General features: G+C 38.9%; 4 protein-coding genes across 9 annotated transcripts; 3 read left to right on the forward strand and 1 right to left on the reverse strand.

Moving 5' to 3' along the window:
• Positions 1-5,115: 5,115 nt before the first annotated feature.
• On the forward strand, positions 5,116-7,349 carry LOC106372332 (5-formyltetrahydrofolate cyclo-ligase, mitochondrial). Of its 2 annotated transcripts, XM_013812523.3 has the most exons (8): positions 5,122-5,431; positions 5,522-5,656; positions 6,140-6,304; positions 6,386-6,427; positions 6,503-6,548; positions 6,802-6,872; positions 6,964-7,090; positions 7,171-7,349. In XM_013812523.3, the coding sequence occupies exons 1-8, from the start codon at positions 5,197-5,199 to the stop codon at positions 7,175-7,177; spliced, it is 828 nt and encodes a 275-aa protein (XP_013667977.1). In that variant the 5' UTR covers positions 5,122-5,196; the 3' UTR covers positions 7,178-7,349. The 2 variants fall into 2 exon arrangements, with proteins under 2 accessions (XP_013667976.1, XP_013667977.1); XM_013812522.3 differs by having other exon boundaries at positions 5,116-5,431; positions 6,140-6,427.
• Positions 7,350-7,459: 110 nt separating this feature from the next.
• On the reverse strand, positions 7,460-10,487 carry LOC106372330 (protein adenylyltransferase SelO). Its single transcript, XM_013812518.3, has 8 exons — positions 10,102-10,487; positions 9,537-9,646; positions 9,405-9,461; positions 9,021-9,320; positions 8,686-8,936; positions 8,294-8,600; positions 7,957-8,230; positions 7,460-7,880 (listed from the first exon to the last, which is right to left on the reverse strand). Exons 1-8 carry the CDS (start codon positions 10,462-10,464, stop codon positions 7,626-7,628), a joined length of 1,917 nt encoding a protein of 638 aa, XP_013667972.1. The 5' UTR covers positions 10,465-10,487; the 3' UTR covers positions 7,460-7,625.
• A 248-nt stretch (positions 10,488-10,735) lies between these two features.
• Positions 10,736-13,922, forward strand: LOC106372331 (protein EMSY-LIKE 3). 3 transcript variants are annotated; one of them, XM_013812521.3, is made up of 11 exons: positions 10,736-11,023; positions 11,457-11,575; positions 11,766-11,971; positions 12,058-12,167; positions 12,251-12,482; positions 12,564-12,728; positions 12,825-12,893; positions 13,031-13,255; positions 13,347-13,415; positions 13,506-13,606; positions 13,700-13,922. In XM_013812521.3, the coding sequence occupies exons 2-10, from the start codon at positions 11,548-11,550 to the stop codon at positions 13,578-13,580; spliced, it is 1,179 nt and encodes a 392-aa protein (XP_013667975.1). In that variant the 5' UTR covers positions 10,736-11,023; positions 11,457-11,547; the 3' UTR covers positions 13,581-13,606; positions 13,700-13,922. The 3 variants fall into 3 exon arrangements, with proteins under 3 accessions (XP_013667975.1, XP_013667974.1, XP_013667973.1); XM_013812520.3 differs by having other exon boundaries at positions 10,738-11,023; positions 12,555-12,728; positions 13,678-13,922; XM_013812519.3 differs by having other exon boundaries at positions 10,738-11,023; positions 12,555-12,728.
• A 602-nt stretch (positions 13,923-14,524) lies between these two features.
• Positions 14,525-25,060, forward strand: LOC106372333 (callose synthase 3). Of its 3 annotated transcripts, none has more exons than XM_013812524.3 (43): positions 14,525-14,689; positions 14,765-15,010; positions 15,081-15,181; positions 15,298-15,422; positions 15,523-15,616; positions 15,698-15,808; positions 15,894-16,010; positions 16,157-16,249; positions 16,343-16,434; positions 16,690-16,816; positions 16,929-17,066; positions 17,134-17,210; positions 17,303-17,396; positions 17,590-17,718; positions 17,790-17,904; positions 17,985-18,319; positions 18,441-18,493; positions 18,588-18,648; positions 18,734-18,815; positions 18,901-18,950; positions 19,038-19,124; positions 19,214-19,351; positions 19,432-19,526; positions 19,599-19,683; positions 19,756-19,916; positions 20,044-20,167; positions 20,273-20,376; positions 20,448-20,580; positions 20,668-20,819; positions 21,089-21,198; positions 21,293-21,418; positions 21,494-21,562; positions 21,649-21,838; positions 21,924-22,074; positions 22,199-22,318; positions 22,403-22,521; positions 22,617-22,700; positions 22,775-22,887; positions 22,988-23,217; positions 23,299-24,096; positions 24,172-24,222; positions 24,320-24,505; positions 24,605-25,060. In XM_013812524.3, the coding sequence occupies exons 2-43, from the start codon at positions 14,812-14,814 to the stop codon at positions 24,851-24,853; spliced, it is 5,868 nt and encodes a 1,955-aa protein (XP_013667978.1). In that variant the 5' UTR covers positions 14,525-14,689; positions 14,765-14,811; the 3' UTR covers positions 24,854-25,060. The 3 variants fall into 3 exon arrangements, with proteins under 3 accessions (XP_013667978.1, XP_013667979.1, XP_013667980.1); XM_013812525.3 differs by having other exon boundaries at positions 14,530-14,663; XM_013812526.3 differs by having other exon boundaries at positions 14,572-14,669.
• The last annotated feature ends 33 nt before the right edge of the window (positions 25,061-25,093 follow it).

Raw genomic sequence — 25,093 nt, forward strand, 5'->3', positions numbered from 1 at the left:
ACAGCTCGAAACTGATGAGTAAGTAACCGACAATCTCTCCAACTTTTGATCTTGTTGACAACTTGAGAATCAAAAGTTTCCGAATGTTGCCTTAGCTACATGGTCCGCACATCCACCATCAGCATCCACAATAAAGCACAATCATGGGAGCATCCATGTTCGTGATAGCTTGCCCATGATGAGACTATATTTTCCTTTAGCTACAAGGTAAATCTCTTTTGCCTTGGCCAACCCAACTACAAATGTGATGAAAGACATGATACCTCGTAACCAGTGGCCATAGCTTGTTGAATTCAGAATGGTGGCGAGTTTAACACAAAACAGTTTGGTCCATCCCTCATAGGCACAAATGTCTTTGTACTCTCGACAGGGATAGGCCTGGGCATTTGGGTACCCATTCGGGTCCAGGTCGGGTCTTTCGGGTTTTGGGTCTTTCGGTTTTGAATTGTGAAGGCTCGATCTGGTATATATAAATTCCGGATCGGGTTCGAGTTGGGTCCAAGCGGGTTCGGTTCTGACTTTCAAGAACCGTAAAATAACCAAATACTCAATATACTTAAACTTATTTTGGTTACATTTACCCAAAGTAACCGTTCGGTTCCAAATAGTAACCAATGTAACCAATAAAAAAGTACTTTAAGCCAATACATAAACATAAAAAATTCCATTTTAAAGGGACAAACTGTGATATAACAAACTAAGTCTCACATTGGAGAATTAGACAAAGAGAGTCTAATATATAAAGAGCTGTCCAACTCTAATAGTACGAGGCCTTTTGAGAATGAGCCCAAAAGTAAATCCATGCGGGCCAGCCAATTAGGCCCAGAGTGGACAATATCATACTAATCAGATAATATAGAGTTGGACATGAGCTTAATAAATCCCAACAATTGGTACCAGAGTCAGATTGACGAAAAATCTGCAAGAAGACCAAAATACCCTTCGAGTAGGAACGAGACCCATCGAGTTAGGATTGGGAGGTGTGTGTGGCAGAAATCAAGTCAAAAGATCCTGGAAGTCAGTTGTGGGACAGGAGATGAATGTGATCCTTAGTTTGAAGGGGAGAATGTGATATAACAAACTAAGTCTCACATTGGAGAATTAGACAAAGAGAGTCTAATATATAAAGAGCTGTCCAACTCTAATAGTACGAGGCCTTTTGGGAAGGAAACCAAAAGTAAATCCATGCGGGCTTGCTAATTAGGCCTAAAGTGGACAATATCGTACTAATCGGACAATATAGAGTTGGACATGGGCTTTATAAATTCCAACAATTGGTATCAGAGCGGTTGACGAGAAATCTGCAAGAAGACCAAAATACCCTTCAAGTAGGAACGAGACCCATCGAGTTAGGATTGAGAGGTGTGTGTGGCAGAAATCAAGTCAAAAGATCCTGGAAGTCAGTTGTGGGACAGAAGATGAATGTGATTCTTAGTTTGAAGGGGAGAATGTGATGTAACAAACTAAGTCCCACATTGGAGAATTAGATAAATAGAGTCTAATATATAAAGAGCTGTCCAGCTCTAATAGTACGAGGCCTTTTGGGAAGGAAACCAAGAGTAAATCCATGCGGGCTTACTAATTAGGCCCAAAGTGGACAATATCGTACTAATCGAACAATATAGAGTTGGACATGAGCTTTATAAATTCCAACAATTGGTATCAGAGCGGTTGACGAGAAATCTGTAAGAAGACCAAAATACCCTTCGAGTAGGAACGGGACCCATCGAGTTAGGATTGGGAGGTGTGTGTGGTAGAAATCAAGTCAAAAGATCTTGGAAGTCAGTTGTGGGACAGGAGATGAATGTGATCCTTAGTTTGAATGGGAGAATGTGATATAACAAACTAAGTCTCACATTGGAGAATTATATAAAGAGAGTCTAGTATATAAAAAGCTGTCCAACTCTAATAGTACGAGGCCTTTTGGGAAGAAAACCAAAAGTAAATCCATGCGGGCTTGCTAATTAGGCCAAAAATAGACAATATCGTACTAATCGGACAATATAGAGTTGGACATGGGCTCACACAATTCCAACACAAACTGTCGACTAAAAAAACAGAAACACGTCGAAGAACATTGGACTAACAATAAAAAAAAACAAAACTCCCATTGCTCTCGTAGTTAACCATCACTTTCATTCAATTTCGTCTTGTGTTTGCTTGGATATCATGATCTGAAACAAATTATAAAAAAATAGCTAGCAAGTTATAAACAAAAACGTAGATACCAAAAATAGATAACAAGTTATAAGCAAAACCATAGATAATCAAATATGTTACCACTTCTTACTCTTTCCACGCTTTGAGCTGTTTGCAGGTTTGAAGATGTTTATGCAGGTTGGATGTGCCTAGTTTAGGTGTACAAAGAAAGGTCTTCTCGCAATAATGGCATATGCATTTGTCTCGGTTATTTTTCAGTCTTGTGTAGTATTTCCAAACAGTTGACCGTGAGCTAAGTATCATCTAACAAAGAACAGTAAATTGAACCAGAAACATGAAATTAAACATTGAACCTTTGTTAATATAAATCAAATGTGAGAACAAAAACATGCAACTAAAAGAAAACTGAAATTAGGGTTTCTGACTGTAAACCTTAGAATGACTTTTGAGTTTCTTGCTGTGAATCAATAAGCCATCAAAGTTCTCTATTTATAGTGAATCACAACTAGGGTTTGGTTTGCATTGAAGAACTTGAGAAACGGCAAGTACCGAAGGAGAAGAGACGAAATAATAAAGGCTATAGCTTTTAATTAAGGTTGCGGAAATAACAATAACTATGTGAAAACACACGGCACCATTTAAAGCTTCGGTTTAATGTGAGTACTCAATCGGATACCGGTCATTAACCGACCCGAACCGTTACCCGAACCAAGCTAAAGACAAAACCCAATCAGGTATTTTACAAGAACTGAATACACCTGAACCCGGTTTTTTCGGGTCGGTTTCGGGTCGGATCCTCAGGTCCGGTTTTTGTACCCAGGCCTAGACATGGATCTTCGTATCCACAGTTTAATACTAAGTTGGCTGGATTGGATGGCTGATAGTGTTCTCGATCATGATTCTGTTGTTGTTTCAAGGCGAAACAACATGTGTTGTAAGTAAAGAAAGTTAAATAATAACTCAAATGTTTCATTTTGTGTATATTGTCTTTTTTTTTTTTTGAACAACTACATTTTGTGTATATTGTCAAAAGTGTCTATTTTGTACATTTTTTTGAAGTTGACACAGCGTATCATGGAGTCCATCATAACACAATTACATAAAAGAGATAAATAATTCTATTATTGAATTTTTTCTCTTGTATAATAGTTTTCCGTTTGTGATAAAACAAATTATAATTTGCTTAATCAAAAGTAGCATTGTGAACTTCATCATGGAGAATAGCATGATCGAAATATGCATGAGTTACGTAATCATTCATGTTATTCACAATTAAGTTACACATAACAAAACAAGGTGGGATGGGTGTCCATCAGTCTCAAATGGAATGCTATTGTCAATAGTCAATCCAGAATTTATTAAAAAAAAAAAAAAAAAAAAAAACGGACCGAGTGACCATGTAAATATTATGAAAACGGATCGAGTGATTGCAAATTAGGCCGGCAATTCTCATCAGAGCATTAACATTAACAAGATTGAATGGTTTACAACAAGTGCATAATTTGTATCCATAACCACCCACAATAACACCAATGTGTCCATATCTTCCACTACAAGAAAACGTGCCCATAACAACGAACATTTACGACGAAAATATTTCGTCGTAAATTTACATGGTCTTTACAACGAAATTACGAGGAATCTAACTTTCGTCGTAAACACCATGTAAATTTACGACGAACTGATTTCGTCGTAAACTCCATGTAAGTTTACGACGAATGTACGTGGAATGAGAAATACGTCGTAATCATTACATCGACATTACAACGAAGCATGTTACCGTTATATTTAGGTGAAAACGTGTATTCAATGGGCTTTAACTTACCTAATTTCGTCGTAAAGTCGTTGTAAATAATATGTTAAAACCATGTAAAATCCATGTAAAATATTCCTTGTAAAATCGTTGTTATATTTCAACTACCCAACTCGAAAATTTCTCTATATATATGTCATTTCCCACAACTCTCTTCCTCACAACACACAAACGGGAGAAAAAAAATCTGAAAAAAAAAATCAGAAAAAAAAGATTTCAAAAAAAAATCTAAGAAAAAATGGCCGGTGGCGGTAGTATTTACGAGTTACGGAGTTGGATGTATTTGCACAAAGATTCCGACGGGAGGGTGACGAACGCATTTCTGAGCGGGCTAGAGACATTCATGCACCAGGCGGGCTGTACACCGATCACACAGGAAAGCGGTAAGATGTTCTGCCCCTGTCGGAAATGCAAGAATTCAAAATTTGCACGTAGTGAAACTGTATGGAAGCATTTAGTAAACAGAGGATTTACACCACAGTATTACATTTGGTATCAACATGGAGAGGGTTATGAGAGAAATGAAGCTAGTAGTAGTAATAATAATTTTGAGGATAGTCATCATAGTGAAGAACCGAATCATTTGCATAATGAATATAATTATCATCAAGATCATGAGCAGATGGTAGATCATGAATTCATTCTCTCTTTACATTATGAGAAGTTTTCTATGGAGTTGTTGAAATTAAAAAAATTATGTATATTATTTTATACTTTAAAACAAAAAGAATAATTGTATTCTTGTTTTAGTATAATTTTTATTGTATGTAGTGTAAACTTCTTAAAATTATTCTCTAGACAAAATTGTATTTTAAATCACTAACTTGCCTTAATTCCCTCACAACGTATGATTGTAGGAACAACACTAGAGAGAGAGAGCTTTAACAAAGAATTCACACTGATCACTCTTGTTAATTCTATCCGTATCAATGGCTATTGGGGTAATAATGTATTTTAGGATCTTTCTAACCAAAATGCTCTTGTTGAGATTGCACATGCATGCATGTGTAAGAGTGAATTGGGAATTAGTACTAATACGTATTCATACTCCTGTGTTACCGAGAGTGCAGGAAGATGATTTTTTTAATTTTACTGAACAAGTTGTAAAGTATGTATGTTGTGTGACATCAATAAACCTTAGGAAATGGACAGACAATAGCAAGATGATGCGTATAGTAGATTTTATGAGTGTCGTTTCTTTTGAATAGAAAAAACGTATTGTAATGATTGGAGCTCGCGTCTTTTCTATCACGACATCAATCTTCTTCTTCCCCAGGATCTTGACCCGACCCGTGTCCAGATTACAACCGGCAGCTACTAGATCCGTCGTCGCCATGAGCACCACCACCAGCAAAAGTCAAGAGGAGCTCGATTCCATTTTCAAGCAGAAACGGATTGTGCGTTCAACCGTCCGCAAATCCCTAAAAGCCATGGACCCTTCCCTCCGAACACAACAAGGTTCGATCTTTTTTTTCTATATTAGCTTAACATTTTACCAAAAAAAAAAAACATATATATTAATCTCCGGTTATCTTGATTGGTTTTTAGATGATGCCATTCAAAACACTGTTCTTGAAGCTCCTTGGTTCAAATCATGTCGGGGATTGTGTGCTTACATTAGCTGCAAGTCTCTCAACGAAGTCGACACTTCTAAAATCTTGTCCAAGATTCTGCAACATCCTGGTACTACTACTACTACTGCTCTTTCATCAACAATCTTTCTTTTATTTAGGAATATTTAGGACTTCATTGTCAGACATTAATAAGAATGTTAGAATTTGTAGTTTGTACCATTCAGAACTGAAAAGGGAAACCCTTTATACTTCAATGACTATCTGCGATTACTGATTGGTTTCATGCCTTACTATTAGGAAAGTTGAGATTGCATCACTCATGTCATTCATTGGTTACCACTTTCAATCAAGTATTTTAGTTTCCTCAATACAATTTGCTCTTATGTCTTTCACATGGACAAGTTTCAGAAACCAAGAACAAACCTGAAGAAACGTTAAATTGTAACCTTAGGGATGAGATCTGTTCTGTGAAGAACACATTGATTTCTGTCATTATTGTTAAGCAGTTTCTTGATCGGAGTTTGGTTTTGTATGGATTTCTTCTAAGGCTTCTGCGGTGTTAGGTTGCTCAGTTTTTTTCTTTCTTATTTAGATCCAAATACAATGGCACAGAAAAAGCTATATGTCCCTTGGGTAGAGGACAAGAACAGTAACATGCGTATGCTGCACATATCTCATATGGATGACCTCATTGCAAACTCTATGAACATTTTGGAACCAGCTCCAGTTGATGCTCAAGGGAATGAGCGTGAAGATGGTACTACCCTGTATAAGCTTCGCATTATAAGTATTATATCACCGGCTAGAAATGACACTTTGTTTTTTTTTCTATGGATAGTGTTACAAGCAGAGGAACCGGTCGATCTATTCATCTTGCCAGGTATAGAGTTTCCATGTTTTTGTTCCCCTTAATCTCTGTATCTAATCAACTTTTCTTCCGAATCCTTGTGGTCAGGACTTGCGTTTGATAGATGTGGGCGACGTTTAGGCCGTGGGGGTGGGTAAGTTTCCATTGACCCCAAGTTTTCTTTTCATCATAGTGCTATATTTTCTTATATAAGTGTATCACATTTCCATTTCTCAAAGCTAATAACATGAAAATGTTAAGACTCTGAAGAGATACGTCTGAGTTTTCAGTTCTTCTCTTACCTTTTCTCAAAACACAAAATCTTTTCATCAGTTAGGAATGCTTTTGTTTGTTTTTCATGATCTAACATAACTTACTTTATATGGATAATGAATCTGGGGAAAAAGCTACTACGACACTTTCTTGAAGAGGTACCAAGACCGTGCAAAGGAGAAGGGATGGAGCAATCCACTCAAGGGTATATAAATCAAATTGATATCACAGAATGTTTTTCAATAGAGAGATAAGCTAATTAATCACCAGTGGTTGTTGTTCTTTTCCTATTGCAGTTGCATTGTCATACTCACCTCAGATTCTTGACGACGGAAGTATTCCTGTAACACCAAATGATGTTCTGATCGATGCCCTTGTGACACCTTCTGGTGTGCTTCCCATTAGTCCTCGTGCTATCGAGAGGTATGCATGCCCTCGCAATGTTTTAAGCTTTCCCTGAGATCTTTCTTTGACTAATATTGTGTGATTCTCTCCGTTCCTAGAACGTGAGCTCAGGAGCTTGTGTTTGGAGACGAAGCTCAGATCACTTTGTTTGTTGGCGCTTGAATGTTGCATTTTGGATTTTGACAATTCAGCATCTGTATCTAACATTGCCCAGTTAATGTTTGTACTATACTCGTTTCGAATGTTCTTGAATAATGAGATATGAAACTATAGCCAATGCTCAATGGATTCAACACTTCAGAGTCGAAACTAACTAAGAAAAAAAAGAGGCTAGTTAGTTCTTGTTTGTCACATCGATCAGGTCCTCTTTCTGAGCTCTGTGTCATGGATACTGATACGTACTCCAATCTTTATTCAAACGTAAAACAAAAATACTGAAATACCAAACCTTTCTGGTCAATTTAATGCATTACAAAAACCAATACATATATAAGAGTGTTTTAGTTTTCCTCTTCCTTACTATATAATGGCAAAACAAACGTAGGAAGGAGAACTAAGAGGAGCAAGAAAGCATGCAGACGCCTGGCCTATAAGCCCAAGCTGGAGGTAACCGAGCATACTTCTGCATCCCTGGCTGATCCTCATAAGGATTCTTCATGAGACGGATCAAGTTGTTGACCTCTGAGAAGTCGCCTTGTTCAGCTGCATCTATTGCGCTTTGGCAGAGATAGTTCCTTAGAATGTACTTTGGATTCACTGAATCCATCCTTGCTTTTCTTTCTTCATCTGATGTGTCACCACCACTCACCTGCAAATTTCAAATACAAACACATAAGCAAGGAGTTGCATCAGCCAGAAAGATATAGATATACACAATTTGATACCTCCTGTATATACGCTTGGACCCATTTGATCCAAGCTTCTTTTCTCTCCTTTCCAATGTCCAAGAGAGCAGCTTTCAAGGGCTTCAACAACTCATCCTCAGGTGTGTTGGGGTCTGCTTTAACATTTGAAAGAAGCCGGAAGAAGTTTGTGTAATCGACTTTATCAACAGCCATATTGTTCAGAAGTTTACTAATGATGTCCTTGTTATACTTGGAAAGACCAAGCTTCTTTGACATTATGGCTTGATACTCATCCATGAATTTATCACCGTACCTGAAAATCACGAGTTCATTAACCACTTGAGAGAATCAAGAACAGCGCTAAAAAAGGTTATACCTCTCCATGGCGTAATTGGCCTCCTTTTGATTGATCAGCTCAGCAACAGCAAGAGACTTAGCAAACTGAGCAATGTTCCACAAGCCGATGTCAGGCTGATTTGCAAAACAGTATCTTCTCCCCGGGAGGTCTGTGGTGTTTGGGGTGAAACTCGGATCAAAAGCATCCAAGAACCCAAACGGACCATAGTCTATAGTCTGACCCAAAATGCTCATATTGTCAGTGTTGAGCACACCATGAGTGAAACCTACACCTTGCCATCTTGCAACTAAGGTCGCTGTACGCTCCGCAATCTCAACAACCCATGCTAATATAATTTTTAAACGCATCAGTGGTTTGAAATGGCGTCTAATGCAGAAATTTTGATGAATAATTCGTTAGGAGATTTTTACCTGCATACTTGTTTGAGGTTAGATCCACAACGGAATCATCTTCTTTGCCGGTTATGAAAGATAAGCTGTCGTCGCTTCTGTTCATGCTCTCTATATGTGGGAAGTGATGTTTGATGGCGTAGTCTGCAAGCTTCCGAACAATCTCAAGATCCTCTTTGCCTCTAGAAGCATGTATTTGGTATGAGCCGAAACGGAGAAAAGACTGAGACACCCTGCAAACGATTGCGCCAGGTTCTTCCTTTGGATTGCCACTACAAACGCACAAAAAGGAGAAGTTAAACCACCTAGGAACATAACAAGAAGCTAGACAGGGTATGGAAGGTTTTAGACATTACTCATAGAACATGTCGCGAGTGACATCTTGACCTGTAGTGAGAAGACAAAGGGCACGAGTGGTAGGGATACCAAGAAAATGCATAGCTTCACTGCAAAGGAACTCCCTGATGCTACTACGCAGCACTGCAAGCCCATCAGCGAAACGGCTATAAGGAGTCTTGCCCGCACCTTTAAGCTGAAGCTCCCATCTTTCGCCTTTGGAGTTCAAAACTTCTCCAAGAGTAATGGCACGACCATCACCTAGTTGTCCAGCCCACATGCCAAACTGGTGTCCTCCATAGCACTGTGCATAAGGCATTCTGAAGACAAAATAATACAATTAGAAAACTTTGGATTTTAAGAAAGGTTGAACCTAAAGACAGATCAGGGTTGGGATTACGTACGCTCCTGGTAAAGGTTTAGCACCAGATAGTAGGAGAGGGAAGTCTGGCCTTTCAAATCTGAAAGTTCAACAGAATATTAAAACCGTGAAATGATCTAATGTGATCAAAGACTCAGAGAAGAATCAAACTCACTCTTTAGGATCTAACTCCAATAGCTCAGCAACAGAGTCAGACCATGCTACAAGCTGAGGATCATCTACTGGTACTGATGGGGAAACTTTTGAGTAGCAAGCATGCAACACCTGCCAGTTTTACAATAAACAATCAAAAATCCAGACGGCCGAGTTAATTAACTTAACAAGATGTAACAATGATCAGTTTAGTGGTCTTCAAATGAGCTTTATAAGCATAGGAAAAAATCTACAAAAATATAATCTTTAGAAATCAACCAACAGATGAAAATATCAACTTGATGATTTTAGATTAAGCCACATGATAAAAGAGATTCCTCCTTAACAGATTAAACCACATAATTAGATCAAAACACAACCTCACGCAATAATTACAATAACCAATTAAATTCCAATATCACATACTAAGAAAGTTATGATCGAATTTTCGTGTGTTCTATCAACACAAATGCATAGAAAATTCTATAAAAATTAAATCTTCACCATTCAACAACAAACTAGATAAAAACACGAACTTTATGATTACAGATTAAACCACATAACAAAAGATTCATCCTTTGAATTACCTCACGCGAGGTAACATCGCTTCTGGGATCACCAGGCAGCTCCTTAACAAAGGAGTGGTTCCAGTTAAAATCTTCGAGCTTCCGTTTGATCTTAGCCCCGCCTTCATCAACAGAAGCTCCCAGATTTTGATTCTGCAGATCCTTCGCTAAGGAATCGGTTTCCGAAGCGGTTACCGGCGTCTGAGACGAAGACGAAGCCGGGGAAGACTCCATCCGACGGAACGAAGAAGAGGATCGGGAAGGGATTAATCGAGACTCTCGGCGAAGAGAGGGAGAGAATTGGAGTTTCGAAGAGGAAGTGAGGAGATGAAGCGGTCGGAGGTAGAAGAAAGACGACGGTGGACTACACACACGCAACAACATTTCTTCTTCTTGTTTACATTTTTTTTATTACAGGTTTTGTTGAATTTAATTTTTGGACCGAACCGCCTTTCTTGGTTTGTCTGGTTCCGACCGGCTTCACAATGTCGGTTCACTTGATTTTGTCGTTTGTTTTGCTGCGTTATGTAGCCAAAATAATCCATGTTGCCTGTTGGTATGATGACATCGTACCAACGTAAACCGGGTGTAAGACAGAACCAAAAGAGATACGGAGTGAAAGTGAAACGGCGTCGTTTGCGTGACTCAAACCAACCTATCAACTGGAAAAGAATTAGGGCAAAATAATTGTAGTTTCACGTCCGCGGCTCATAGATTTCTCGGAAAATCGTTCACGATTTGTCTAGTGATTCTGAATTGCGCGGCGTACTTTCAGCTTCCGGGAGATCTATCGTTCGACGAAATTGAAATCGGCGTGAGGAAACTTCTTACAGGAACCGCCCTTTGTTCCGATCTTCTGATTTTTTACAGATTTGTCGTTTGCTTTTGCTCAAATTTCTATGATTTTTCGGGAGTAGATCCAAAAGAACAGTCACGAAAAAAGGTATTTTTGCTCTTTGAATTTGCATTTTTTTCTACGAAATTCGAGTTCATCTTGAGAGAGAGAGAGCGTTGTGTGTGGTCGGTTCCGTAGGCAATTGGGGTTTACGAAAGTTTAATCCTTTTCAGAAGATTTAGCTTGAAAGTCGTTTTCTTTAATGATTAGGATTTGCTAGAAACAACTTTTTTTTTTTTTTTTTTTGGGTTTTTGGGAGCATTGATCAATCTGCCGAGGAACGGTTTATTGACCTACAGTGAGATTGTTTTTTCTACGAGTTACTGCGTTTTTTGTGAGGTTAATTTTTTCAATGAAAGCTAGTGTTTTTCGTGGTTCTCAGCTTTGAACTGAAAAGAGAAGGTTTTCGTTTCTTCTGTTGAAGAGTGAGTGTTTTAGTTTCTTCCTCCGTTAAAAGTTTCCTTTTTTCTTGGTTTTGCAGCTAGACAGGTCTTTGGTGCAACTAGACAGGCCTCGTACCACGTTTTGATTTCTTAGCTTCCCCTGTGAAGCACCATCTGGAAAAGACACAAATGGATTACCGACCTTCTGATAGTAGTGGTGAGTGTCTTGTGTTCCTTCTAAGATGTTCAGTGTAGCAGTGGGATGTTCTTTTTACTGTAATTGTGTTCCATGCGTTCATCAGTTAGAATAATTCATTCTCAAAGTGGGTTTTATTTGGATTTTCGAAACTGGTTTTTACTATGTTTTTTATTTTGTTTTGTATATTTGTTTTCATGTGGGAACTCAGGCACGGATGATGACCTACCTCCATCACATCAAAGTAGATATCAAAGAAGCGGGAGACCAGCCGGTAATGGCAGGCCTTCAGTTCTCAATTCTGCGCCGTTATCAAGGATGCACAATGACATGGAAACTCAAATTCATCTCATTGAGCAAGAAGCATATAGCTCTATACTCCGTGCTTTTAAAGCCCAGTCTGATGCTATTACCTGGGTACTTGTTTTTACTTGTCTTCTTCATTACTAACTCCATAAGCGCTTATGTAACTTAACCATCTAAGATTTTAAAAAATTATTCAGGAGAAAGAAAGTTTGATCACTGAACTCAGAAAAGAACTTCGGGTGTCTGATGAAGAGCACAGAGAGCTGTTATCTAGGGTTAATGCTGATGAAATGATCAGACGAATAAGGTCTGTTCTATATATAATGAATCGCTAAAATAAGTCTCCAAAAGAGACTTTCTAGGTAATGAGGTTAATTTGAATCATGCTAGGGAATGGAGAAAGGGGAACAGCCTTCAGTCTGGTGTTCCTCAGATGGTTCATGATTCAGCTCCGAGTCCAGCTGTTTCAGGATCACGTAAGAAGCAGAAGACATCACAACCATTCGCCGCGCTAGCAATGGGCGCGCCACCTCCTGCTCTGCACCCATCAATGCAACCGTCTTCGTCTGCGCTGAGAAGGGGAGGTCCTCCACCAGGTCCAAGGACCAAGAAGCCAAAGACAGTAAGTCATTTTTTGTTACTATGATGACTACTGTTCTCAGTTTTTTTTTTTAATTATTGGTACTTGATGAAGTCGATGCAGTTCCCAGCTACAAGCATTGCTGGAAGGCCCCAGTCTGGGGCATTAGGACATGAACCAGGTGAAACAGGATCACTTGACCCGTTGATTGGAAAGAAGGTATGGACAAAGTGGCCTGAGGACAACAATTTCTATGAAGCTGTTATAACTGACTACAACGCCGTTGAGGTATCTTATCTTTCGTTCATATATATGTATAGCGTTTTAGTGCCAAATCTCTATTTTCTGATTTTATATTTTTTTCCTTTGTTCAACATTGATTAGGGGCGGCATGCTTTAGTGTATGACATGAACACTGGGAATGAAACTTGGGAATGGGTAAATCTTAAAGAGGTAATAAAAATTACAGTTTTTCAACTTGGCTTTTGCATCATAAAATTGGGAGTTACCATTGAATGTTGTCTTATTCTATTTGTTTATGATCTTGATGGTTCTTGGATTCTGATTGTTCTTTGTATATAATATCATAGATATCTCCGGGAGATATCAGATGGGAAGGTGAGGATGCTGGGGTTTCTCGTAAAGGAGGACATCCTGGGCAAGGCCGTGGAAGTGCAAAGGCCATGCCTCGTGGTGGTCCTAGTGGTAGAGGTAGGGGAAGCATGAAGACACAGCAACACAAAGCACAGAATGGCATAGGGAAGAAAGCTTTAGGCGATATCGAATTACTCCACACTGATACACTAATAAAAGAGGTATCACCCAAGTTTTTAAAAACTATGAGAATGAATGTTGACAATTGTTGTTATCGATCTGAGTATCAACTTATATAAATACTTGTCACAGGTAGAAAAAGTTTTTGGATCAGTTAACCCAAATCCAGCAGAGGTAGAGAAGGCAAAGAGAGTGCTAAGAGTAAGAACCATATTCATTCATGTGTTTTTGTGGTCACAGTATCATGGAAAGCAAAGCTGACTATATAATCTAACTTGGAAAAAATGGTAGGATCATGAGCAAGCTCTTGTGGATGCAATTGCAAGGCTTGAAGAAATGTCAGACGGGGAAAGCGGTAATATTTGAGAAGGGGCCGTTCTAAGTCTCCTCAGGTTTCACATCTTTCTTACTGCTCTTAGATTCATGCTGTCTGTTGAGAACCGAAGTAATAACGTGGCTGCAGTTTTTTTCCGTCTTGAACGCAGATGGTGGGGTCAGGACACTGGACTTGCTGAAAGGTGTAGATGGTGGTGGCAATGTGAATCGATGAGGGAGATTTAGACACTTGTATGGATAAGGAAAACTGTATTTTGTTTAGGGAGAGGATTTATAAATGATCTTTGTGTGACCACATAACTGGTTTTGAAATTAGGGTCTTAAAACATTGTAAAATTCATTAGATTTCATATAAATGTAGAATGTTGCATAGATGGTATATGAAAACAACTCTTCCATCAAGGAAAGGAAGCTTTTTTTTTTTTGGAAACACAAGAATGGAAGCTTTGTATCTGCAATTACCCAACGAATAAAAAAATTACTTGGCATGTTACATATATATACACCTCTTTCAGCATATGGGCCAATAACTTTTTTATAAGCCCATTATCTTACTTATGGGCCTTTCACCACTATTTTTTATTTCATTTTCCGACAAGAACCAAAGTTTTTCTCTAAATCAGTTCCAGCAATTTTTAACCAGACGGTAAAGATATTGTCGACGAAAACAGAGAAGATATTGTTAACGTTAAGAAAATGGCGAAACGGTAAAAGAAGATTGAAAAGCAATTGACGAGGTCAAAGAAGCCATTCAAGTTTTTCGAAAACGGTTATTATTATAATATACTTGTAATCGGAATCTCTTAAGTTTTTTTTTGAAATTTCAAGTAATCTTACAAAAATACCCCCACGACCGAGGTTCAAACATGTGGTTCTACTGTAATTAAATGACAAACAGAGCCTCCTTAAGACACGAACTCCCAAAGTTACCTTTCTAATTTTTAATTTAAAAAACAAATTCATTTAAGCGGTGCTAAATAAAATGAAAAAACAAAACAAAACACATTTATTCATAGTTTCTCTCTCCCTCTCTCTCACTCACTTTGCGTACTTAGCAGCTAAGTAGCTTAGAAAGTTGCGCTTCTTCTCTTTCTTCCTCTCTCCTCCTCCATTGTTAGGGTTTCTGGATCTCTATCTCTGTATGTTTCTTTCAATGTCCGCATCCCTGCTCTTTCTTATTCTCGTTACTAATGTGGTGTTTTTGTCTCAAATAGGAACCTTTATTACCGCTTTATCCTGGAGGTTTAAAGGGTTAGGAGCAATGTCGGCTTCGAGAGGTGGTGGTCCTGACCAAGGACCGTCCCAGCCTCAGCAGCGACGGATCATGCGGACTCAGACCGTTGGTAACCTCGGCGAATCATTCGATAGTGAAGTCGTTCCCTCATCCCTTGTTGAGATTGCCCCTATTCTCCGTGTTGCTAATGAGGTTGAATCTAGCAACCCTAGAGTTGCTTATCTCTGTAAGCACTTTCCCATCTTTGTTATTTTCGCTTGTGGTTTGTGGATTTATATCTTGCTCTCTCCGCTTAGGTCGGTTCTATGCGTTTGAGAAAGCTCACAGGCTGGATCCCACCTCCAGTGGAAGAGGTGTTCGGCAGTTTAAGACTGCACTCTTACAGCGTCTTGAAAGAGTGAGCCTTTACTTCAAAATAGCCCCTGCTTAGCTTGTGCTTGTGTCAGATTTAGGAAGATATCTTTGTTTTAAACTCAATGTGCTCTTACCTTTTTCTTTTAATTTTTGGTGCAGGAACATGATCCTACACTGATGGGTAGGGTTAAGAAAAGTGATGCCCGTGAGATGCAGAGCTTTTATCAACATTACTACAAGAAGTATATTCAAGCTTTGCAAAATGCTGCTGATAAGGCCGACCGGTTTGTCTAAACTTACTTCAAAATGCCAATTAGTGTTCTCTCACTGTTTGAGAGCATCAAATTCATTAACTGATGGTTTTACTTGTCTGTTAATTCTCAGTGCTCAGCTGACGAAGGCATACCAAACTGCTAATGTTTTGTTTGAGGTGTTGAAGGCTGTTAATCTCACACAGTCTATTGAGGTTGACCGAGAGGTAATGTTTTCTCTTTGATACATTTATCTTTTTTTCCCCATCTCCTGTGCAAATGCTTGCAATGAAGTTTGTTGTTTTCAGATTTTGGAAGCTCAAGATAAGGTTGCAGAAAAGACACAGTTGTATGTCCACTATAATATCCTACCTCTCGATCCTGACAGTGCTAATCAAGCGATTATGAGATACCCTGAGGTTAGTCGTCTTGTCATTCCACTGTGGGCGCTGTTCTACATCTGTAACATGTTATCGGCGGGTAATGTAATAATCTTTACTGCAGATCCAAGCTGCTGTTCTCGGTCTTCGCAACACTAGAGGTCTTCCTTGGCCAGAAGGTCACAAGAAAAAGAAGGATGAAGACATGCTTGATTGGCTTCAAGAAATGTTTGGATTTCAGGTAATTTTGCCAGTTCTCAACCAAGTTTAGTCGAGAGTAATCTTTAAATTAGTGAATGGTTTGTCAGATGGACAATGCGGCTAATCTTCAGAGCTCCTTGTTACTTGTTAGCATGCGTATTTCATCTGTATTCTATTGTTATGCAGAAAGATAATGTGGCTAATCAAAGGGAGCACCTGATCTTGTTACTTGCTAATGTGCATATAAGACAATTTCCTAAGCCTGATCAGCAGCCAAAGGTTTGTGTCTTAATTTTACAATTGTTATAATATTTTGTAAATTTACTTGCAAAATATCCTTCTCGTAATGACAACTCATTGTTCGTCCCACAGTTAGATGATCAAGCACTGACAGATGTGATGAAGAAGCTCTTCAAGAACTACAAGAAATGGTGCAAATACCTTGGTCGAAAGAGTAGTCTTTGGTAAGAGAAAATTAATCATCTATAATTGATTCTCTATGGTTAGGTAGGAGTAGCTAAAAATTTTGAAAATGAAAAGAAAAGTGCAAATGGTATGTTACTGGTAGAAGGACATATTATATTCAGAAGCAACAAAAGGTTTCTGTATATTCATCATGAGCAGGGAATCAAGTTTCGTGTTTGTGGCTAAATGTTTATGTAAACTCCGGTGTTGAGAATTTTTGAAAAAACCTGTTTCAATGTATTATCGGCTTGTAGGTTGCCAACTATACAGCAGGAAATGCAACAGCGCAAGCTATTGTATATGGCGCTATATCTTCTAATCTGGGGTGAAGCAGCGAACTTGAGATTCATGCCAGAGTGTCTGTGCTACATTTATCATCATGTATGTTTCTCTGCTTCCTATATTTTTGTACTTGTCCGTGAGTGATTGGGTAACATGCGTGCTAATTTTAATACACACAATTCTTACTTCCTGCTATACCATGGTTTTGCAGATGGCGTTTGAACTTTATGGTATGCTGGCTGGGAATGTTAGTCCCATGACTGGGGAAAATGTGAAGCCAGCTTATGGAGGAGAGGAAGATGCATTCTTGAGGAAAGTTGTGACACCTATTTATGAAGTGATTGCCATGGTACGGCTTAAATTTTCATTTTTGTCTTGCTTGTTTACATTTTTACCAAGTAATTAACCATTCACAGGAGGCACAAAGGAGCAAGAAAGGGAAGTCCAAGCACTCTCAGTGGAGGAACTATGATGATTTGAATGAATACTTTTGGTGATTTATCTATCTACCTGATTTCACACAATTGTAGCAGTTCTCATTAGTGGATTTTAGTGATAAGTTACATATGGTTTTCTACATTGCAGGTCAGTTGATTGTTTCCGATTAGGTTGGCCAATGCGAGCTGATGCTGATTTCTTTTATCCGCCTGTTGAGGAGACCAATATAGAAAAAGATGGGGTAAAAAATAACTACACATCTTCTCTGTTCTTCTATACCTTTCCCCCCCTGGAGTTTGCTACACAGTTTTAGTTTCCAATTAGTGTAACTTTTGATGCTGAAGTTGGTCTATCAGATAATGACTACCACATATTAAACCTCTTGTTCGATTCTGGGAACTCTAATTTCTTGTTTCTGTTATCATATATCACAGGATAACAGCAAGCCTGCTGTCGCTAGGGATAGATGGGTGGGGAAAGTTAATTTTGTTGAGATTCGTTCCTTCTGGCATGTCTTCAGAAGTTTCGATCGAATGTGGAGCTTCTATATTCTGTGCCTTCAGGTATTATTACTCTCCCTTAATTGTCACTGCCCCCTCTTTATGCATATTCTCACAATGATAAAATTTGGAAGGCGATGATTATTATGGCTTGGGATGGCGGAGAACCAAGTTCGGTCTTTGACGCTGGTGTATTCAAGAAAGTTCTGAGTGTGTTCATCACAGCTGCAATAATGAAGCTTGGACAAGGTTGGTTAATGTCAGTGTTGAATACTTTCATAAGTTTTCTTTAAGTGAATAAACCTCATCTACTGAAACCATTTGTGCAGCTACTCTTGACGTGATCCTTAATTTCAAAGCTCATCGAAGCATGTCGCTACATGTTAAACTAAGATACATCCTGAAGGTGATATCTGCTGCAGCATGGGTTATTATTCTGCCTGTTACTTACGCTTACAGCTGGAAAGACCCTCCAGCATTTGCCAGAACTATCAAGAGCTGGTTTGGGAGTGCCATGCACTCGCCTTCACTGTTTATAATTGCTGTGGTTTTCTATCTGGCGCCTAATATGCTTGCAGCCGTACTGTTTATGTTCCCTATGCTACGTCGGTTTCTTGAGAGGGCCAACTTCAGAATTGTTATGCTAATGATGTGGTGGTCTCAGGTATTCCCCTATTCACTTAGATTATGTGCTTTTGTATAAGTAATGAAATTTTATCATCAGCTCGTAATTTGTATTATAGCTGATGTGACCTTACATAACTGTATTTTATTTCACCTTGCAGCCTAGACTCTATGTTGGCAGAGGAATGCATGAGGGTGCATTTGCCCTCTTGAAGTAAGGACTATGTTTGTGAATGTGACCCATATAGTTACTGGTGCAAGCCTGAGTCCTCAGTTTACTTATGTCTTTCTACCTTTTCCTTTCGTAGATATACCATGTTCTGGGTGTCGCTTATTGCAACGAAGCTGGCGTTCAGTTACTACATTGAGGTACATGTTTCTCATATCTAGTTCTACCATTAACTGCATAATCTGAGACAACTATTGGAGTCTGATAAACTGAAACCGCTCACAGATCAAGCCTTTAGTTGCTCCAACACAAGCCATCATGAGGGCGCGTGTGACTAACTTTCAGTGGCATGAGTTCTTTCCTCGTGGTAATGCACTTTTCACATGCACTACATGGCTACTGGTATAAATATATACTACTTGTTCTCACATTTAGCGATTTTACTTGTGCAGCCAAAAACAATATTGGTGTCGTCATTGCCCTCTGGGCCCCTATTATTCTGGTAAACCTGGTCATGTCAAGCATGTTTACACGCCTTTCCATACTCTGAGCTGTTGCTAATTTTGATCCTGGGTCTGTTGTGCTGTAGGTGTACTTTATGGATAGCCAGATTTGGTATGCTATATATTCCACAATATTTGGAGGCATATACGGTGCATTCCGCCGCCTTGGAGAGGTATGCTGTTTTAATATAGTCATACTGAAGCCTCAAGTTCCCTTTTTATTGTCACTGATGATCCCTTAATCCTTATTCAATTGTTACAGATTCGTACACTGGGAATGCTTAGATCACGGTTTGAATCACTGCCTGGAGCTTTCAATGACCGCTTAATCCCTGATGGAAACCAGCAAAGGAAGAAGGGATTAAGGGCAACTTTATCTCATAACTTTACAGAGGATAAGGTTAGTTGAACTTAAACCGAGTGAACTGCTAACATGAACGTTTCTTCTTATTAATTGAGTGTACTGAATGTTCACTTCAGGTACCTGTTAACAAAGAGAAAGAGGCTGCAAGATTTGCGCAGTTGTGGAACACTATAATAAGTAGTTTTAGAGAGGAAGATCTTATAAGTGATAGGTAAATTTGTATGCCACATATACCTCTCTTAAAGAAACTATGTGGAACTCAACATTTTTGGACTTTTTTTAGGGAGATGGATCTGTTGCTTGTTCCATATTGGGCTGACCGTGATTTGGATCTTATTCAGTGGCCTCCGTTCTTATTGGCTAGCAAGGTTTGCTCTTTACATAAACACATTGGAGTTTAATCTTTAGGATTCTCTGATTTATTTATTTATTGGCTGTAGATTCCAATAGCATTGGATATGGCCAAAGACAGTAATGGGAAGGACAGAGAGCTCATGAAGAGGATTGAGAGTGACTCTTATATGAAATGTGCTGTCCGTGAGTGCTATGCGTCATTCAAAAATATCATAAATTTCTTGGTTCAGGGAAACCGTGAAAAAGAGTAAGTTGGGTTAAATTGCTGGAATCGTAGCGTTGGAGTTCTTGCTTTTGTTTCTTACATATCGACATTTGAATTGATAAGAGCAACAGCCACAGTCTTATGGCTAACATATGTCTCTGTGTTTCAGGGTGATAGAGATTATCTTTTCCGAGGTTGACAAACATATAGACACAGGTGCTTTGATTCAAGAGTACAGGATGAGTGCTCTTCCTAGCCTCTATGACCACTTTGTCAAGCTGATCAAATATTTGGTAATTAATGTTCTTCCTGTGGTACTGTATATTTTTTTTAGTTTGTCCTTTATATTCATTTATTTAACATTTGATCCAATACCCTTGTTTTCTTATCCCATGCAGCTGGACAATAATGTGGAGGATAGAGATCATGTTGTAATTCTCTTCCAAGACATGCTGGAAGTTGTAACAAGAGACATTATGATGGAGGATTACAATATATCGAGGTTGGCAAGTTTCTTGTGCAATTATATTTGTTATATGAACATCAAAATCTTATATCCAGTTGCCTCTGTAGCTTGGTGGATTCGAGTCAGGGTGGCGCTTGGCATGGGGGAATGGTCCCTCTCGAACAACAATATCAGCTGTTTGCATCTTCAGGTGCCATTAGATTTCCAATTGAACCAGTAACAGAAGCTTGGAAAGAAAAGGTTATACCAAATTGGGTTATATATAAGTTATATTCCTTCAGTCTTCTTATTATTTGTGCTAAAAAAATATAATGCATGTATGTACAGATCAAACGGCTGCATCTCTTGCTGACTACTAAAGAGTCTGCTATGGATGTCCCCTCTAACTTAGAAGCAAGAAGAAGGATCTCTTTCTTCTCAAATTCATTGTTCATGGACATGCCTGCAGCACCCAAAGTTCGCAACATGCTATCATTTTCGTAAGCCTTTTCTGGTCCTTTTATATCATTTTAATGTCTGAATCCACCATCTTGGGAGAAAGTGGACAGTTTCCTCAAAATTGTCACCAAAAAAACTGAAATTAGAAAGTACCATGATGTATATATGTATTGCTGTTATTTCATTATTCTGATGAAGTACATTTTTGTTTTCATAAGTGAACTGGTTGGGTTGTTTGTTATTTATATTTTATTGAGGTTTTTATCACCAAACTGGCTGATTTTTTTTCTCCTTGTTATTCTTATTGCAGTGTTTTGACTCCATATTACACTGAAGAGGTCCTCTTTTCCATGCATGACCTGGACACACCAAATGAAGATGGTGTCTCGATCCTCTTTTACCTACAAAAGATATTTCCAGGTTAATTTTTTTTTATATATACTGTTAAAGTTATAGTATTATTAGATGAATGGAACAGTTTTCCTGAATCAACCTGCCCTTTTTTAATCTCTAGATGAATGGAACAATTTTCTTGAGCGGGTGAAGTGCTACAGTGAAGAGGAAATTAAAGAGTCTGTTGATTTAGAGGAAGAACTTCGTTTATGGGCTTCTTATAGGGGGCAGACTTTGACTAGAACTGGTATACTCTTTTGGCAATTTACTTCCCAGTGGAAGATTAGATGGATAAATAAGATTTTTGTTAATATTTTTGCAGTTAGAGGAATGATGTACTATCGAAAAGCATTGGAGCTCCAGGCATTCCTTGACATGGCTATGCACGAAGGTGTTCTTTCGTTAATCTTTACATCATTCGACAAAGTGGCATACCTGGTTGTTTGATGTTGACTCATTCTGAATTTGCTTCTCCAGATTTGATGGAAGGCTACAAGGCTGTAGAACTAAACTCAGAGGACACTTCAAGAGGGGAAAGATCATTGTGGGCACAGTGCCAAGCTGTTGCTGACATGAAGTTTACATATGTTGTTTCATGCCAACAGTATGGTATTCATAAACGATCCGGTGATCAGCGTGCACAGGATATATTGAGGCTTATGACAAGGTGTGCAGAATTATCCTATTTTGTTTTTTTTTTTCCTTAAAAAAACTTGTTTGAAACTTATGGCTTTCCTTATTACAATTGGCAGATACCCTTCACTCCGCGTTGCATATATTGATGAGGTCGAAGAAACAGTGAAAGACACGTCAAAGAAAGGGAACCAGAAAGTGTATTATTCTGTGTTGGTAAAGGTGCCTAAGTCAACTGATCACTCCAGCTTAGCACAAAATCTGGACCAGGTAATGCAAAAGCAGTCCAACATTTGTGTATTAAAAACATCACTTCCTTTTACTTAGATATGCTATCTGATGTTGTCTTGGTTCTTTCATGGATGTGTGTATTAAAAACATCTTTGCCTTGTAGGTTATCTATAGGATAAAGCTCCCTGGACCTGCCATTCTTGGAGAGGGAAAGCCAGAAAACCAAAACCATGCTATTATTTTCTCTCGTGGAGAAGGTTTACAGACAATCGATATGAATCAGGTAATGCATGCACTTTTTCTTTTATACTCAGCCTTATAGTTATCTCAACGCTTCAAGTCGATATTAAATTCCCTATGATGCCAGGATAATTACATGGAGGAAGCATTAAAGATGAGGAATCTGCTTCAAGAATTTCTTACAAAGCATGATGGTGTGAGGCATCCATCCATTCTTGGACTCAGGGAACATATATTTACTGGATCGTGAGTACTTTTGCATTTCCATTTATTATTTAATAAAAAATTCTCGTTAGCTCTTTGGTTATCTTTAACAACATTTGGTGTTAAACACTTTGCAGCGTTTCCTCCCTTGCTTGGTTCATGTCAAATCAAGAGACTAGTTTTGTTACCATTGGTCAGAGATTACTCGCAAATCCTTTGAGGTAAGTACTGTATTGATTATTGAACGTCAGTTTCCTTGTCACCATTCCTAAATCAAAACGTTGGTGTTGTGTAGGGTCCGTTTCCATTATGGTCACCCAGATGTGTTTGATAGACTGTTTCATCTAACAAGAGGTGGTGTTAGCAAAGCATCCAAAGTAATCAACCTCAGTGAAGATATATTTGCAGGTTATATTCTAACTCTTGCAGAAGACGAACTATCTGTCTCTTTCATTAGCTTTTCTACTGTCCTTTGCTGATGAAGTGCTAGTGTTTGGTATTTGAGCAGGGTTCAACTCTACGCTACGTGAAGGAAACGTTACTCATCATGAATACATACAAGTTGGTAAAGGAAGAGACGTCGGTCTCAATCAGATCTCAATGTTTGAGGCCAAGATTGCTAACGGAAACGGAGAGCAAACATTGAGCCGTGACATTTACAGGCTTGGACACCGTTTTGACTTTTTCCGAATGATGTCGTGTTACTTCACCACCGTTGGCTTTTACTTCAGCACCCTGGTAATGTTTTTAACTTCTGTTTTTGGTTATCACACAACTAGTTTGGTTTCTGATTCATTTTTTTCCTAATGTTTTTCACAGATTACCGTTCTCACTGTCTATATCTTCCTTTATGGACGTCTCTATCTTGTCTTGAGTGGGCTCGAACAAGGCTTAAGCACACAGAAGGGCATCCGAGACAATACGCCTTTGCAGATAGCTCTCGCTTCACAGTCCTTTGTTCAGATTGGTTTCCTCATGGCTTTACCCATGCTTATGGAGATTGGACTAGAGAGGGGTTTCAGGACTGCCTTGAGTGAGTTTGTGCTGATGCAGCTTCAGCTGGCGCCGGTGTTCTTCACATTCTCTCTTGGCACTAAGACTCACTACTACGGAAGAACCTTACTTCACGGAGGCGCCAAGTACAGGTCCACAGGCAGAGGGTTCGTCGTCTTCCACGCCAAATTCGCTGATAACTACAGACTCTACTCCAGAAGCCATTTTGTGAAAGGGCTTGAGATGCTGCTGCTGCTCGTTGTGTACCAAATCTTCGGAAGCGCTTATAGAGGTGTCCTTGCGTATCTTCTGATCACCATATCTATGTGGTTCATGGTCGGCACTTGGCTTTTTGCGCCGTTCCTGTTCAATCCGTCTGGTTTTGAGTGGCAGAAGATTGTTGATGATTGGACTGATTGGAACAAGTGGATAAACAACATTGGTGGGATTGGTGTACCGGCGGAGAAGAGTTGGGAGTCGTGGTGGGAGGAAGAGCAAGAGCATCTTAGACATTCGGGAAAGCGTGGGATAGTTGTTGAGATTTTGTTGTCTCTGCGGTTCTTTATCTATCAGTACGGGCTTGTTTATCATCTCACAATCACTGAGAGGACTAAAAACTTTCTGGTATGTAACGTTCTTTAAAGCTCTCTCAATGTTGGTTTGTTTGGTTCAGTCACTTATGCTCTTTCTTGACTCCAGGTTTATGGAGTGTCGTGGCTGGTCATTTTCTTGATATTGTTTGTGATGAAGGTTGGTTGGTTTACTTGATACAATACTATATTCGTTCGTTCTTTTGTTTAATTCACTCGTCTTATGTTTGCTTGTGTGTTGGTTTGTTTTTCTCAAGACTATTTCGGTTGGAAGGAGGAAGTTCAGTGCGAGTTTCCAGCTGATGTTCCGGTTGATAAAGGGGCTAATATTCATGACATTTATCGCAATTATTGTGATATTAATCACACTTGCTCACATGACGATTCAAGATATTATTGTGTGCATCCTTGCGTTTATGCCTACAGGCTGGGGTATGCTCTTGGTAAGTAAAAACAAAGGGGAAAAGAAACTAAAAAAATAAAAATCTTGTTGGGGAGTCTTATGATGATGAAATGAAATGTTGTGTGTATGTTTTGTACAGATTGCGCAGGCGTGTAAGCCAGTGGTGCATAGAGCAGGATTCTGGGGATCAGTGAGGACACTAGCTCGTGGATATGAGATAGTGATGGGACTGCTGCTGTTCACGCCGGTGGCGTTCTTGGCTTGGTTTCCTTTTGTGTCTGAGTTTCAGACGCGTATGCTATTCAATCAGGCGTTTAGTAGAGGTCTTCAGATCTCTCGTATCCTTGGAGGGCATAGGAAGGATCGTTCTTCTCGAAACAAGGAGTGAAGCACTTGTTCTCTACTTCACTGTAATGCAGAGATGTTTAGTTTATCTTTTTAGTTGTTGTTGTTGTCGGTACAAGTAGAGAATCGTAGCGCAAGAGCAATGTAGTATGTTTTTAACTTTTAACCAAGCAAAACCTACTCTTTAACGACTGATTAGTTTGTCTACCAAGACCATTATGTTTGATCAATGTTCTAAAATAGTTTGATAGTCGGTCTCTTTTCCCTAAGGATAGATACTACG

The sequence above is a fragment of the Brassica napus genome, chromosome C9 (assembly GCF_020379485.1).
Source record: "Brassica napus cultivar Da-Ae chromosome C9, Da-Ae, whole genome shotgun sequence".
NCBI lineage: Eukaryota > Viridiplantae > Streptophyta > Magnoliopsida > Brassicales > Brassicaceae > Brassica > Brassica napus.